Source organism: Scardinius erythrophthalmus (genome assembly GCF_964197995.2).
Source record: "Scardinius erythrophthalmus genome assembly, chromosome: 18".
Classification (NCBI taxonomy): Eukaryota; Metazoa; Chordata; class Actinopteri; order Cypriniformes; family Leuciscidae; genus Scardinius; species Scardinius erythrophthalmus.
Genome location: NC_138238.1, coordinates 13,088,632 through 13,104,798, shown reverse-complemented (window position 1 = coordinate 13,104,798; position 16,167 = coordinate 13,088,632). Strand labels below are relative to the sequence as shown.

General features: G+C 38.9%; 2 protein-coding genes across 2 annotated transcripts in view; one reads left to right on the top strand and one right to left on the bottom strand.

The window, feature by feature from the left end:
* The window catches only part of etv4 (ETS variant transcription factor 4), a 25,714-nt gene extending 23,379 nt beyond the window's left edge, over window positions 1-2,335 (top strand). The window contains exons 11-12 of the mRNA XM_081392885.1: window positions 756-857; window positions 1,344-2,335. Coding sequence (XP_081249011.1) covers window positions 756-857; window positions 1,344-1,571 — 330 coding nt within the window. The 3' untranslated portion in view covers window positions 1,572-2,335. The remainder of the gene's footprint in view (window positions 1-755; window positions 858-1,343) is intronic.
* On the bottom strand, window positions 2,210-16,167 carry dhx8 (DEAH (Asp-Glu-Ala-His) box polypeptide 8). Its single transcript, XM_081392884.1, has 23 exons — window positions 16,025-16,167; window positions 15,425-15,510; window positions 15,238-15,310; window positions 14,895-14,986; window positions 13,436-13,542; window positions 12,973-13,326; window positions 12,697-12,841; window positions 11,680-11,883; window positions 11,488-11,575; window positions 11,246-11,343; window positions 10,977-11,124; window positions 9,975-10,156; window positions 8,670-8,864; window positions 8,382-8,567; window positions 7,457-7,667; window positions 7,190-7,371; window positions 6,919-7,059; window positions 6,675-6,830; window positions 5,854-5,991; window positions 5,601-5,729; window positions 5,260-5,456; window positions 4,697-4,876; window positions 2,210-4,601 (listed from the first exon to the last, which is right to left on the bottom strand). Exons 1-23 carry the CDS (start codon window positions 16,131-16,133, stop codon window positions 4,382-4,384), a joined length of 3,621 nt encoding a protein of 1,206 aa, XP_081249010.1. The 5' UTR covers window positions 16,134-16,167; the 3' UTR covers window positions 2,210-4,381.

Below are 16,167 nucleotides of genomic sequence, written 5' to 3'. Positions count from 1 at the left end.
GTGTTTATTCAGCTTTCTCAAACTGTAGAGAGAATAAACAATGGGTTTCAGAGATTTGCTTGCGATCAGCTCACACTTCCCCAGGGTCTAAGAACACATCCACACAATGCCAGTTTTCCATTAGCTGCCATGCATTATTTACCCCACTTAACAGCATAGTGAAATAAAATGGAGAATGGCTCCATTACCAAATATTACAACCTTCCATTTTGCCGGAGTCTAAGCACGCCGCAGTGGTCGAGACAAGAGCGTTAACCTCCTATTGTCTGTGGTCAGTAGACGGCTAAATGGCATGACTCAGCAAACTATCATGCAGAGATGCATCCATCAGTTCGGCTCAACTGTACGTATGAATCATTCATCACATCCAAAGTTTTACTATCGCAATTAAAGCGTACAGTCAAACAAACAATCAGTTCCTCAGATGTCAGCAGACCCACAAGTTCACTGGCCCAAGATGGAGCAACAGTTTTTCTCAAGGACCCTCAAGTTGAACCTTGAAGTTTAGGATAAAGAAGTATTTCCTCTAGGTTTGACAACTAGCAGTTTGTGCTAATCGCCGTGTGGTTTTGGTCAGAGTTTAGTGGTAACTTGGTTATATAAAGGAGAACTGCGTTATTTTGTAGGGACTCGCCCTTCCTTTTCATAGTTCAGTGTTGTACAGTCACCAAGGACCTCTTGTGCTCAGATTAAGGCACTGCAGTACAGTCCTTTCCTGCTCTTATGGTTTGTATTGTCTTATTTTGATACTCTAGGTGGCAAGACTCTGGGGGATGCAGAAGAACCGTCCAGCCATGAATTACGACAAACTGAGTCGCTCTTTGCGCTACTATTATGAGAAGGGAATTATGCAAAAGGTATTGTTGTTGCATCATCATATTTTATGGCTTCCTATGCCGTTTTTTCCCGCACATTGAGTTGAGACTTTGGGTCCCAGAGACTCCAAATATAGAGTCCAGAATGATTTGCGTAAAACGAATAATAATAATAGCCAAATTTCAAAGTTAGCCTTTAAGGATTCAAATGTTCCTACACTTTCTGAAATGTAAATTTCATTAAATAAAGTAATGTTGTTTCTTTTTGACACCAGCGGAAACACACTGTACAATTCAATTACAATATTACAAAATTAAATGCATCATTTGAAAATTCATTGCATTTATTTATAAACTATAGACCCCAAACAGAAAAAAATCTGTTATAGTCATGATTTATCAACCAGATACTTCAGTTTTGTTATTGAGATGTTAAAAGGGGGTCCTAATTATTATTATTGATTATGAAATATTTAATTCTTATTGTTAGTAGTATTATTTAATTACTCTTTTTTTTCCCCCTCCTAGGTGGCAGGTGAGCGTTATGTTTACAAATTTGTGTGTGAGCCGGAAGCACTGATATCCTTGGCTTTTCCTGACAATCAGCGGCCAAGTCTGAAGGCGGAATTCGAGCGCTACGTCAATGAGGAGGACACGGTGCCGCTGTCTCACCTCGATGAGGGAGCGTCTTACCCTCCCGAACCAGCTGCCACCAACATGGGCCCTCAGTCCTACTCCAAAGGCTACATGTACTAATGCCACGATATTCTCCCAAGTTCCCCATCCCAGTTTACTACCCGCTGCACCTATTGCACATGCCCACCCCATCCACTTGTATATAAGGTTACGTTTTTTTGTTTTTTTGATTAAATTAATCTCATTAGGGACTCTGCATTCCTCTCACTTCTGAGGCCTATCTAATCTAAACACATTACTGTGGTTCAAGAGATTGCTTAATAAAGACCCAATATTACTACTATACCATGAGAACAGTCTCAGTTTCTTATGTTTGCAACAAATGCAAAATGCACAAAAGGTTTACCTGTGACTTTACTAGATAGAGAAACCAATTCACAAATTAGTAGTTTGTTTTCATCTGGCTGTGCTCTTGAGCATGTAAAAACTCATGAAAACCATTCCAAGTTCATCTTTCGCGCTATCGACTTCTGTCTTTGAATGATTGACAAGCTGACAGAGACACATTCTGATTGGCTTAACAAAGAATCTCACCACGACCTTTTAAAGGAGTTATTTCATTGACAGCTTTCAGAGAAGTTGAGTATAATTTTCCAAACAATGTCATAAAAGTTTGCCAATTCAATTACAGATGCTTTGAATAGACAAATAGCCACGTGTACTTCTTTGTTCACAAATAAAAAAGCATTTTATTTTCAGGTGAAGAGATTTTTATTCCTTGCAATAATGCAGTTGTATTATTTCATGTATTGTTGATCCAAGTGTAAATGAGAGTCAAGGCTTCCCTAATTAAATAGCATGTTATTCACTTTTTCCCATTTACTTATAATGCAATCCTGGTTTTATCATTTATTCTACCATTACAATTTTTTTTTTAATGTGAACTATACAACAGTCACTTTTATTAGGTACACTTGTTCAACTGCACGTTAAAGCAAACATCTAATCAGCTAATCACATAGCAGCAACTTTAAGCATGTTGACAGTTCAAACCAAGCATTGATTTAAGTGACATAGCATGGTTGTTGGTGCCAGTCGGGCTGGTCTGAGTATAAAAAATGCTGATCTGCTGGGGTTTTTACGCACAACCATCTCTAGGGTTTACAGAGAATGGTCCAAAAAAGAGAAAATATACAGTGAAAATGCCTTGTTGATGCCAGAGGTCAGATAAGATTGGGCAGACTGGTCGAGCTGATAGAAAGGCAACATTAACTCAAATAAGCACTCATTACAACTGAGGACTGCAGAAGAGCATCTCTGAACACAACTTCCAACCTTGAAGCAGAAGGACTACAGCAGCAGAAGACACACCGGGTGCCACTCCTGTCAGCTAAGAACAGGAAACTGAGGCTACAGTTCGCACGGCCTCACTAAAATTGGACAATAAATACTGTAGAAGACTGAAGAAGCGCTGCCTGGTCTGACAAGTCTTGATTTCTGCTGCGATATTCAGATGATAGGGTCAGATTTTGGCATAAACATGAAAGCATGGAGCCATCCCGCCTTGTATCAACTGTTCAGGCTGTTGGTGGTGATGTAATGGTGTGGGGGATATATGGCACACTTTGGGTCCCTTATTAGCAACTGATCATTTAAACACCACAGCCTACTTGAGTTTTGTTGCTGACCATGTCCATCCCTTTATGACCACAGTGTACCCATCCACTGATGGCTAGGATAATGCACTGCCACAAAGCTCAAATCATTTTAAACTGGTTTCTTGAACATGACTGAGTTCACTCAGTCACCAGATCTCAGTCCAATAGAGCACCTTTGGGATGTAGTGGATTGGGAGATTTGCATTATGGATGTGCAGCCGACAACTGCAAGCAACTGCGTGATGCTTTCATGTCAGTATGGACCAAAATCTCAGAGGAATGTTTCCTGCACCTTGTTGAATCTTTCATGGAGAATTAAGGCAGTTCTGAAGGCAAAAGTGGGTCCAACTCAGTACTAGCCAGGTGTACCTAAATAAAAAAAGTGCCTGGTGAGTGTATATCTACATGCAATAGCTCACCAAAAACAGAAACAACTCAAGTGACCTTTTGAAAGGACAGTTTAATTTGACATCAAAACGACTCCAAGATATTACATAACATATAACCATATCAAAAACCGCAGGACATTTCCACCCCCCATTGTTTCCTCTAATAAAAGAGCTATAATACAAAATCTCCACTGTGATCCGATACACTGATCCTGTGCGGAGTCTTTTTTTTAAACATTAAAACAGAAGAGAGGTCCCAAAAAAGGATGAGATTGGAGTGTGATAAAGTGGTCTTAACATCCTGTTCACTTGTACATGACCAGACCTCTGCAGAGGAACTAACTGGATTAATGAAAACCCTTTCCCTTGCAGCACTTTATTTAACATCAACTGACCAGACGGATGTGCCATCCACACATTCTGCCACACAGACGGGTCGTCCCGAGAGTTTGGACGAAAAGGAGATGCACTATGAAAATGCCTGTTTTGTTGAGATGAAATTGGCTGGACTTTTTATTTCATATTTTGCTCTTTATTCTTTAATTTTTAAAATACAAAGAACCCCAAGACTAGCAGAGATAATTATAACCACCAAGCCTTATGAGAAACATACAGAAGAAACAGAAAATTAAATGCTTCTGATTTAAAGCGGAAAAATCAGGTCAGGTTTCATTTTTGAGGGAATGTCTCCGTTAAAATCAAACATGTGGTTTGACAGCAGTGGAAAGGATCTTATCTTTGAAAATAGGGCACCTCATGTTCTTTAAGAACATTTTTAGCTTCTGTCCATGTTATCCTCCACTCTGCCAACAACAAAAAAATGATGTTTTGTTCAGCAGCAGTATCAGACACTCGCAGTCTATGAGAACCTCGTGAGAAGCTTCTAGCGTCGTCTGAAGGCTCTGGAGATTCTCCAGGCGTTTGGTTCCTCATAGCGGTTATAAAGGGGCTCCAACCGCTGCTGTTTCTTCTGCTTGCTGAGGCGTGTGGGATCAGACACTTTGAAGAAAGCTGGAGCGAACTCTACAAGCCACCTCGGGTCAATGGTGGTCACCTCCCTCATGTACTCCTTAGTGGTCAGCACAAGCTCATGGTACACCACCCTGAGGAGAAGAAGAGAGTGAAACCAGCTTCAGTACAAGCAACATTGATATTAGTTTGGTGGTTAATACAATAACAATCTCGTTTTGGTCCATACCATTCTGGTTGGCGATTGAACAATGCGCTGGAGGGGTGGATGTAGACCACCTGCTGGTCTATAAGGGTCCTGTAACCTTCTTGAGGGTCCTTTTTGGCTGCATTCCGGAAGAAACCACTGCATATGGCCTTCTGTACACGCACTGTGGCCTTACCACAAGATACCACATCCAGCTTGTGCCTGAAGACAACATGCAATTTTGTATAATTATTAACAATATGTATAATTATGGAGTGTAAAAGCCTGTTCATACCAAGGACGATAACCATATCTATAGTTATGATATCTAATTCTATGTGAATAGGGAAGTCCACACCACAACTATAACAATAACAGCACAGAGGAACAATATTGTTTAATGTGGCCGGTTGCATAAACTGCTAAGACTAGTCAATTTAGTTTAAGTTAATCTATTTTTAAGGCTGGTCATAGGTTGATATTGGTATGAATACTAATAGTTATCTTTATAGAAGTCATTCTTGGTGTGAACGTGTCTTAAGACTTACAGGGTGTTGCATTATGCAAGTAAGCCTGCATTACGTTAGATATTCTGTAGTCCTCACCTGTCCATGATGCCCAGCATTTGTTTGCGGATATCCTGTGCACGACGGAGAGATCGCGCCTGGATGAAGTTTTCGTAGCACCAGGGGTTGGAAAACTTGTTGTTCTTCCAGGAGTTGTAGACAGCCAACAAAGTCAGGTGGTCCCCCTCAGGCTGGTGAAACTTAGCCTTCTTCTGGTCTGCCAGAGCTTGTTTGTCCTGACATTTAGAGCGAAATCATGCTTAATATCTTCAGGATCAGTCTGTTTGGATACCTCAAACTTTACTAAATGACGTAACTATTCTTGGCCACTCCTTGACCTTGATCATAGATCTGGTAATGTGTGTGGGCTAAAAAAGTACCTTTGGTCTGTAGAAGACATTCTGTACTGAGAGCATTGACACAATGGTAAGCATCTCTTCGCTGCAGCCAAGATGGACGGACATGATCAACATCTTACAAAGCATGGGCTCCAGAGGAAACTCAGCCATCTGATAGGAACAGTGACAAGAAACTTAACACTTCATTCTGCATGTGCAAATTGAGCAGCTACATCCGAAACCTCGATACGATCACATTCCCAAATTTAAACAAAGATGACATGTACACACTTACTCTACGACCGAGTCGTGTGAGCAGACCTTCATCATCCAACGCTCCCAGAGTGTACAGCTGCTCCATGGCTGTGATGAGTGTCTCCATAGGCGGAGCATCCATGAAATCAAATGACAACAGGTCATTGATGCCCATTGCCTGATTGAAGGAAAATCAAATTTGACGTTAAAATGCATAAAATATAATATTAGAGATACACTGATAATGTATTAAGTATATTATCCCGTATTAAGGTAAATTCACACTGCAGTGACATCGACAGAAGGCAACAGACACTTTGTCGGATCAGTGCGTTACCCTTGCCGGAGTCTGTTGCCATCTGTCGGATCTTGTTTTCGCATACTGAACATGTTGAATTGCCGTTAAAATGTCTGAGAAGTGACATGCTGATTGGCGTTGATCTGGCTGTCAGTGCAGTGTGAATTGGCCTTCAGAGACACTATTGCCTATTTACATTCATTCATTTATCAGACACTTTTACCCAAAGCAATGTACATTTATTTAACTGTGTATGTAAATTTTTTACATTTAGATAATTTGTGTCATCTAGCACTTACTGGTACCTTAAATCCATTCCAGATCCCAATCCATTTTTTTCATACTGTACATTATAATGATGCCTAAATTGTAGCATTTAAAATGATTGATTTTATTTTTCTCAATTCTTGTATGTTTTTAAATCATTTTGAAAAAGAAAAAAAAAATGAACAAAATGTTTATATCGGCCAGACTTTTATCTGAATCTGTCATGAATTTAATATTTAGTGCATTCCTTAAAAAAATAAAACAATATGACGATAAAAAAAATAACAAGATTGTACCTTAAGAGACAGTACAGTGCTGGCCAAGTTAGTTCTCTGAATCTCAGGTACGTTGGTGGTGAGCATCTCATCTCTGTAGGCACGTTCTGTGTAGAGTCTGTAGCACTTGCCAGGGCCTGTTCTACCAGCTCTGCCCGCTCGCTGCTTGGCCTGGGCCTGCGGACCACACGAATGAGGTTTAGGAGTCAAAGTGTACTTACAACGTATGCTGTGTGCAGTCTGGGTCATTAGAAATGGATGTTACCTGGGAGATGGGGGTAACAACTAGCTGATCAATGCCAGTTTTGGAGTTATAAACCTTCTGCTTGACAAAACCTGGATCCACCACATAGTAGATTCCATCAATTGTCAAAGAAGTCTCTGCAATGTTAGTAGCAATGACCACCTGAAAAAAAACCAAAACAAAAAAAAACCGCAGAATGTTTGTTAAGGTGTATACAGTGATCTAAATTTCCAGGTAAATTTGATTTAACATGTCAGAGGTGACCAGAGAGAGGAGAAAGCCTGAATGGTACCTTTCTACTTCCAGGTGGTGCTGGGTCAAAGATCCTGGTCTGCATTTCACTGGGCAGGGCAGAGTAAACTGGGAGGATGATCAGCTCTGGGACATCAGGACCGAGGGATTTCATTCGTTCGTACAGGATCTCACAAGCAGTGTCGATCTCCTCCTGACCCGTCAGGAACACCAAGATGTCACCTGTACAGTAAATAAGTTTAATTACAGTAAGCTCATTTTCACAGGCATTTAAAGGTTATGTGAACAACTGTGTGCAAAATGTTACCTGGAGGCTCAGTGAGGTGGATCTGCATGACTGTGATCAGGCTGGCATCCAGATAGTCAGTCTCAGGTTCTTTAGTGTACAAAACCTCCACTGGATATGTACGACCAGGGATAGTAAAAATAGGCGCTTCATAAAAGTACTGTGAGAATTTCACAGCATCCAGCGTGGCAGATGTCACAATGAGCTTCATGTCAGTTCGTTTCTGTACAGTCTAAATAACACAAGAACAAGACACTATTAAATATGCCCCATAAAGAGATGGTAAAATAGTCATTAGCACCTAACTGTATCACTTTCACACATTTTTAACCCATGTAGATAAGTACAAAGCAGCAACACTGTTAAAATCTTTAAGAACAGATATTAAATCAATGCTAATTTTATTGCATTAACAATTATTCTTAACAATAGTAGCAATCTTTTATTTTTAATAAATAATATTTGAAATAATAAATATTTGAATGTTTTTGAAAGAAGTTTTATGCTCTAAAGAAGATTGCATTAATTGATTATAAATACAGTAAAAACAGCAGTATTGCAAAATATTAAAATAGAAAACAGTTATTTTAAATTTGTAAAGTTTTAATGTAATTAATTCCTGTGATGGCAATGCTGAATTTCCTAGTCGTCAGTGTCACATGATTTCTAATCTAATTATCTAATCTGATGATAATCAGAAATGATTTATCAGAAACCACACTTTTTTCCCCCCAGTATTTCTTTGATGAATAGAAAGTTCAAAACAACAGCATTTATTTGAAATAGAAATTCACGGTCACTTTTGATCAATTAATGCATCCTTGCTGATTTCAAAGTATTAATTTCTTTAAAAAAAGAAAGAAAAAAGAAATATTTTGAAAGCCAGTGTATGTTTCTGAACATTGACCTTGACTGTGTGAACAAAGCCTCAATTTGTGAACTGTACCTTCTTGAGCAGGCCAAAGAGCACGTCTGTGTGAATAGTTCTCTCATGGGCCTCATCCAACATAATGATGGCATACTGGCCCAGATCAGGGTCAATCAGACACTCTCTTAACAGCATACCGTCCGTCATGTACTTAATCACAGTCTCGGGACTTGTGCAGTCCTCAAAACGGATGGTGTAGCCAACCTGCAGACACAGAAATAGATTAGGGCTCCGTTTCAAAAGTTATGGTGAAATGTTAGATCACTGTTGTCTATATCATGAAAATGAATGTAAGCAAGCATCTACCTCTTGACCTAAACAGCAACCGTACTCCTCCGACACTCTTTTAGCCACGGACATGGCTGCCACTCTTCTGGGTTGTGTGCACCCGATCTTCCCCCGTGTGGTGTATCCTGCCTCTGCCAGGTACTGAGTGATCTGAGTGGTCTTTCCTGAGCCCGTCTCCCCAATTACAATCAGAATCTGGTTGTCATGGACAGCCTGCAAAAACACATTGGTTTAATTTATGAACACAACTAGACTGAAATACACATATCAGAATGAATATACATTAAGGATGTCCCGAGCAGATCTCAGGATTGGTATTGGGGCCGATTAAGCATTTTTTTTTTTTAAACTGATGAATATTGGCTATCCTAACATCCTTTTTTTTTTTTACGTCAGCTGTCATGCAGTAGGTGGTGGAATGCACCTTTAATTGGTTTTGCCAACTACCATTAAAAGGAAAAGAAGAAGCTCAAATGTGAGTGTGTGAAGTGCATGAACCAATGAGATCTGAGTGCATCACACATATTCAAGCTTCTGTGTTAAGCATATTTGAAGCACACTTTTGTAACGAATCACTCAAGTCATTTATTTACGGTTTATTTTTATCTGCAATCAGACTATCTGAGACGTCATTGCCATAATGCGTTGCTTTGGGTTGCATCTTGCTTCAGACTTGACTGACTGGCATTCTGACACCATGGGCTTCATGCTCTCTAACCTTGAATCTACGTTTTTTGTTGCAATAATTCTATATTTAAATATAAATAAATAAATAAATAAATAAATAAATAAATAAATAAATATATATATATATATATATATATATATATATATATATAGAGAGAGAGAGAGAGAGAGAGAGAGAGAGAGAGAGAGAGAGAGAGAGAGAGAGAGAGAGAGAGAGAGAGAGAGAGAGAGAGAGAGAGAGAGAGAGAGAGAGAGAGAGAGAGAGAGAGAGAGAGAGAGAGAGAGAGAGAGAGAGAGAGAGAGAGAGAGAGAGAGAGAGAGAGAGAGAGAGAGAGAGAGAGAGAGAGAGAGAGAGAGAGAGAGAGAAAATAATAATAAATAGACCAGTAAATATAATTACTTCAATAACTAGATTTAGATTTACTCTGATTTTTTTTTTATTTTTTACATTTGAGCCTCTGGCCATGAGAAACTCTTGGCACATCCCTGTATACACTGGATTGATTTCATTAACTTTAATGTACTTGAAGTGTGCACCAGGCACTGGGAAAATACAAGTATCAGATCTGGACTCAGTATCGGCAGATGCTCAATATTCAATGGCTCGGATCATACACATATTAGATGAAGTCACACCTGAATGAGCTGCTCTTTCAGCTTGTAGATGGGAAGACTCTCTCTTTGCTCGAGGATAGAAAGTTGAGTCTTTTTTCCATAGGAGGCCTTGTTGCCGCCAAAGGCATGTTTCTTCCATTCTGGGATATCGTTGGGCATCATACCTATGCCTCTCATGTTGGCAGCTATCTGCCTGCCGTCAACTGTATGGATGGTGAGCGTGTGAGGACAGGAAAAAGCATTTATTATAGATGCACAAAGATGATAACAGACTTGAGCTCATACAAGGCCAGAGGGCATATGAGCAGCAGAGATATGCTTTTTATGTGCAAGCCTGATTCGATAGCAGACATCAGGAAATCAGATGGCCATCTACGAACTCACTAAACTACGGCATGGGCAAATAGGAAGGAAGTTTATCTGGAGTGATCTGTGTCTTAACTTTGTGTTCTTTTTTTACTACTACTGGAGGACATGGAGCACAAAACATCCATTTATTTTACTCATACAATCCCACTTCACTATACAAGTAATCTGACTATTTTATTTTCTAGTCTTCAAATGCTACTACTATTCCATGCAGTTTTGGAGTTGTAGTGTAGTTCTAATCAAAATTCATCTAAAAGATGAGGAATTATCTTTAAATTATGCATTTGTGCTTCTGTATTATTTGAATTCTATTTTATTATATGTAAACTATATTTTATTTTACAGTTTTATTGTGTCATTTTTTTTTTTTTTTTATCTGGGTAATATTATTGCAGATTTTCAACTTGTGAATGTGAAATATCTGTGCACTTGATATTCTGTGTGGAAAATTCCAATAAAAAAATAAAATGTTCATTGAAAGTAATATTTATCATTAAAAAGTATTTGCAGGACATCAGAATCAGTTGGAAGCGTGGCTTGAAGTAGCATTCTACTGCACTTTTCTGAGTAGATAAACATTTTGACCACCTGAGTTGAACGGAGTACAACATAATTTCTTATTTCAGATGCTTGGAATAAGTCTGAATGTCTTACCGTCGGGCAGTGGGTCAACCCAGTGTTTATTAAGACCCATAGGGATTGAGTCCATTTCAGCCTCCCGCTGGGCCTGTTTCACCTCCCGTCGCTCTTTGGCGAGGGCACTCTGCATCATAGCTGCTTGAGAGAGAGATCCGTCGGGGTTCTGACAGAAAACAAAACAAAAAACAGAATTTAAAGTCACAGGTTATATCTACTTCAGTGAAACCAATAACTTTCTTGGCACCAGGCAGCTGTAAAGTGAGAGTACATGAGTTTTGAACTACCTTGACAATCTTGACAGGGCTCATATCCATGCTCTGTTTGGTGTGTCCCCGCAGGAATGGAGGCTCCTCTTCTACCAGCTCAATCTCCAAATCCTCATCTGACAGACAAACCACAACATAGACAAAGTTTGAGGTGACTGTTCAGGCAGCTAAAAGCGACTTACAGTGATAGGCTCCCAAAGGAAGTAGGAATTTATTTATCGGCAAATGTTGAGTTAAACAAAAGTGAATGCAACTCATACCCTCCTCATCATCTACTTTAGGCAGAATTCCTGTCTCTTCATCAAAGTCTGGGAATTCCTCCTTAGACAACACATTGGCAGCGATCATCTAAGAACGAACAGATCAAGATGTAGATTAAAATATGAACATAAAGAAAAACAAATGTTAAAACAGTGGATCAATTCAATTTCACATTAAAGATGGCCATGCACCTGTTTGATTTCCCATTTCTCCGGATCTGAGATCTTGGTCAGTCTTTTGCGTTCCAACGTGTCATCCTCTACCTCTGGAGCATGGCCCAGGTTGAGGTTAGTGGGTCTGTCAGGATTTCTCATGGATGACTCTTCCTGACCATCTCCACCCATATTTCTCCTCCTGTTAGGGTTTAGGTCTTCACCAGTGTCCTGGTCAACATCCTTGTAAAAGCAAGACAACCCAACAAAAATCAGTACACATATAAGCACAACGATTAGTCAATAAAAAACTAACAAAAATACAGGTTGAACACATAACATCTTTTTATAAAGCAAGATATAACCAAAATTATATTTCTATATTGCAATAATTATGAGCAAAACTTGCAATAATTGCTTTGAAATATTTTGAAATCATTGCATGTTTTTGTATTATCTAATAACTGTATATTCTGACAAATGGACATCACTTTGACAGTCACCTCTGATAACAGATTACTCTAAATTGTAATGTAGACACAGGCATTTTCTGTAAAGCTGCTTTGAAACTATATGCATTGTGAAAAGCGCTATACAAATAAATGTCAATTTAATTGAACTACAATAATAACAATAATAATAACAACAACATTAATATATATTATTATATAACAATTTAAACATACCTTTATTTTTGTTTAGTTGCCCAGAAATAGACATGCAAGATATATATATATATTTTTTTAACAGTATACAGTGTGATCTAAAAGTCAAGGACGACAAGTAAAAGTCCTTCCATTTTTTATTATTATTATTAAACACCATCATCGTATATTAACTTTTGTTTAGTCGACCAAAAATTGCAGAATCTAAAAACAAGTTATTATTGACTTATTTCACAGAATAACAAATCTATAAATTTAATGTACAAATAAATTTTTTAAAAATGCTCATTTTAACTGGTTGTGATTTATTGGTTGTTTAATTGGTGACTTTTGAACCTTAAACCATGAAGACCTGCTCTCTCTCATGACTTCCATAAAGACACGCACTCACCTTCATACTGAGACTTGTTTTGGATCCAGTGAAGGACAACACCTTGATTTTGACCCTTTGACCTTTGCTGACCACATCTGCCACATTTGCCACCCGACCTTCTCTCCTGAGCTCAGAAATATGGACCAAGCCTTCCCAACGTTTCCTTTACGAAAGGAGAATGAGAGAAAAAAGTTTAAAAGCTAATTCTAAATATTACATTTACAAAGAATACATTGTAACGTCCACATCAAATTCAGTAGCCTTTATGGTAAATTTACTGTATCTCAAACATACCTGAGACCTTCCAACTGCACAAAGCAGCCAAACTGCATGATACTGGTGACTTTGCCATTGTAGATATCCCCCACAGACGGCTCCTCCGGTGGGGGCCGGTCCACATGTTTGTCCTTCCACCGGTCTGAGCTTTTGTCTTTGTCTCTGTCTCCCCGTGCGGGACTCCTGGACTTGCTGCGAGAGTGCCAGCGGCTCCTACGCTTCCTTCTGTCCCTATCATTAGAGCGAGATCTAGAACGAGAGCGAGAGCGATGTCGTCTCCGTCTGTCCCTGTCTCGATCTCTGTCTCTGTCTCTATCTCTGCTCCAGCTTCTGCTCCTGCTCCTCCGCTTCTTCTTGCTGCTGGTTTCAGATCTAAGACGGATGATACTTACATGTTAAAAGGCGATAATATGATGCAGTGAGGAAATCATTGCAGCATCAACTTCAATGGTATCTATTTAATGTTAGAGCAGGTCCTCACCTGTGTTTACTGCTGCTAGGTTCTGTTCCACTAACACTGGGCATAAACATCTCTAACTCTTTCATGGCATCAGCAGCAACTTTCACGTCATCATCATCCAGCATAGACTAGTTAGAAGAAAAGATAGTTTATGACCCATAATTGGCTACTGTGGCTAAATTCACCGAAGCTGAATTTTTTTAACAAAACAAAAATAACAAAAAACAGTAACACTGCATTTTTTGACACTTAAGACTAAAGTAATGGAATAAATTGTCCACAATATGTGACCCTGGATCACAAAACCAGTCTTATGTTGCACGGGTATATTTGTGGCAATAGCCAACAAAACATTATATGGGTCAAAATTATAGATTTTTCTTTTATGCCAAAAATCATTAGGATATTAAGTAAAGATCATGTTCCATGAAGATATTTTGTAAATTTCCCACCTTAAAGGTATAGCGGAGGATCTTTCCGAATTTTAGATAAGAACCGCCCTCTCCACTTTTTGAAAAAATGCACATGCGCAACACACTACATGCTCCCGAGAGGGAACGCCTATTAAACGTGTGCGAGGTTCTCCTCGTGCACGCTCTGTTTACAAGTTGCTGTCGGCATCACTCATACAAGATTACTTTCCAAAAGAAGATTTGCACTTTTTCACCAAATAGCATGCCAAACTTTACCTGTCGAGTAGAAACTTCGCGACTGAGGCATCAGTGGGAAGCCCAACCTGTGTTTTCAGCGCACGCCATCGTGTGAAACAATCTCCCAAAAACACTCTGATCTTGTTTCTCTCTTCTGAGGCCTTTCTCTTCTTCTCATACACTTCGTACAAACTTTTTCTCTTGCGACCCTCAGACATTTTCAAAGGACCCGGTGAAACGGCGAGCTTCAATGAATGGCTTAAACCGTAACTCTAGCTCACCACCACACATAAACACCTGAAAGTGCGCATGCGCAGAAAGCGAAAACTAAGGGACGAGCACGTACGACGGCCTTACGTAAACATATCACCAGAATGATTGACACTTAGGTGGACCAATAGTTTACACTACCCACCCGGAAAAAGAAAATCCTCCGCTATACCTTTAAATATATAAAACATTTATTTTTGTGAATGGATGCAACACTATCGCCAATAGAAATGGACAACTTTAAAGGAGATTTTCTCAATATTTCGATTTTTCTGTACCCTCAGATTTCAAATAGTTGTATCTCTGCCAAATATTGTCATATCCTAACAAACCATACATCAATGGAAAGATTATGCATTTAGCTTTCAGATGATGTATAAATCTCAATATAAAGAAAATTACACATAAGACTGGTTTTGTGGTCCAGGGTCACATATATTAAAATAGACAGCAGCTATTTTAAATTGCAATAATATTTTACTGTATTTCTGATCAAATAAATGCAGCCTCGGTGAGCATAAAAGGCTTCTTTCAAATGAAATATATATTTAAATAATTACCCTGGGAATCGGATTGTCAGGTCTGCACAGAGCTGGAAAGAGCTCTTTCAGCTTGTCCTTTTCACCCTTTGGCTTAGCCTCAGGATAAGAAGCTGTACAATAAAAAAACACCATAAAAGTATTATCAAGTGAGATGAAAATATGGCACTGTGTGATGAAATGTGCTGCACGCTGGCCTGAAGATATTGTTCAAATCAAAATGAACAGGGCTGCATTTCTCAAAAGCATTGCAAGCCTAACTAGATCGTAGAACCATTGGCACTATAATCAATTTAGCTCACAATGCTTTTGAGAAATGCAGCCCTGATTTATGTATGAACTAAAAGATCCTGAATATTCTTACCTTTACTGTTAGATGCTTTTGGAGGAGGACGCATGGTTTGAATGAGACGCAGCAAATTGCTGACAAGTGAATCCTGAAGGACAGAGATGACAGAGTGGGTTAAATAGCCTACTCCTAAAACTACAACAATAAAACCACAAGACACAAAATTGAAGGAACAAATATAGAGATTACAAAAAATGCTTACTGTGAAATCGGCTCCATTTTTAACCAGCACTGACTTAAAACCATCAAAGGTTGGATTTTTCTCAGCAAGACTGATTACAAACTCAGCTGAAAAACAACAACCAGCAGACTGTTACTACAAACTTCTATGAATTGTAAAGCTGCAGCAGAGAATATGCGTTTGTTTTTAACACTGGTCAATATTTTTTACTAACCAGCCCCTTACCAAAAATGACCACGGTAATGACAGTCTTAGCCAAATTATCAGTTACAGTACGTTAATTGTTACCTTTTAACATTTTTCAAATAACTCTATAGTAAGGAAGACGGTTATATTTCCAAATACACAGCAGGCTCTACTAACGTTACATAATAAATAGGACCACGTTGCTGACAGTAACCAGCCTTTCTTTTAATTATAAAAGGTCCGATTCTAGATAAACTAAACGTGTAACATAATTAGGGAACTGAATATAATTTAATAACATAACTATGACTGTTTATTCCAGTTAAAGGACGCACAAGCACTGACTACACATGTAGAAAGAGGCTAACCAGCTAACTTAGTTACGAGTTACCTAAAATGTAACACAGTGTCGTGTCGTCTAGTTTCTGAACTCACCTAGGTCCTTGTCGCTGATTCCTAAATGGTTGTCAAGTTCGGTACAAACTTTAGACACCAAAGACAAATATTCGAGTTTTTTAAGCTCATCATCTCCGATCTCTGCCATCTTCAGCAATGTTGTTTTTTTTCGTTCACCGGAA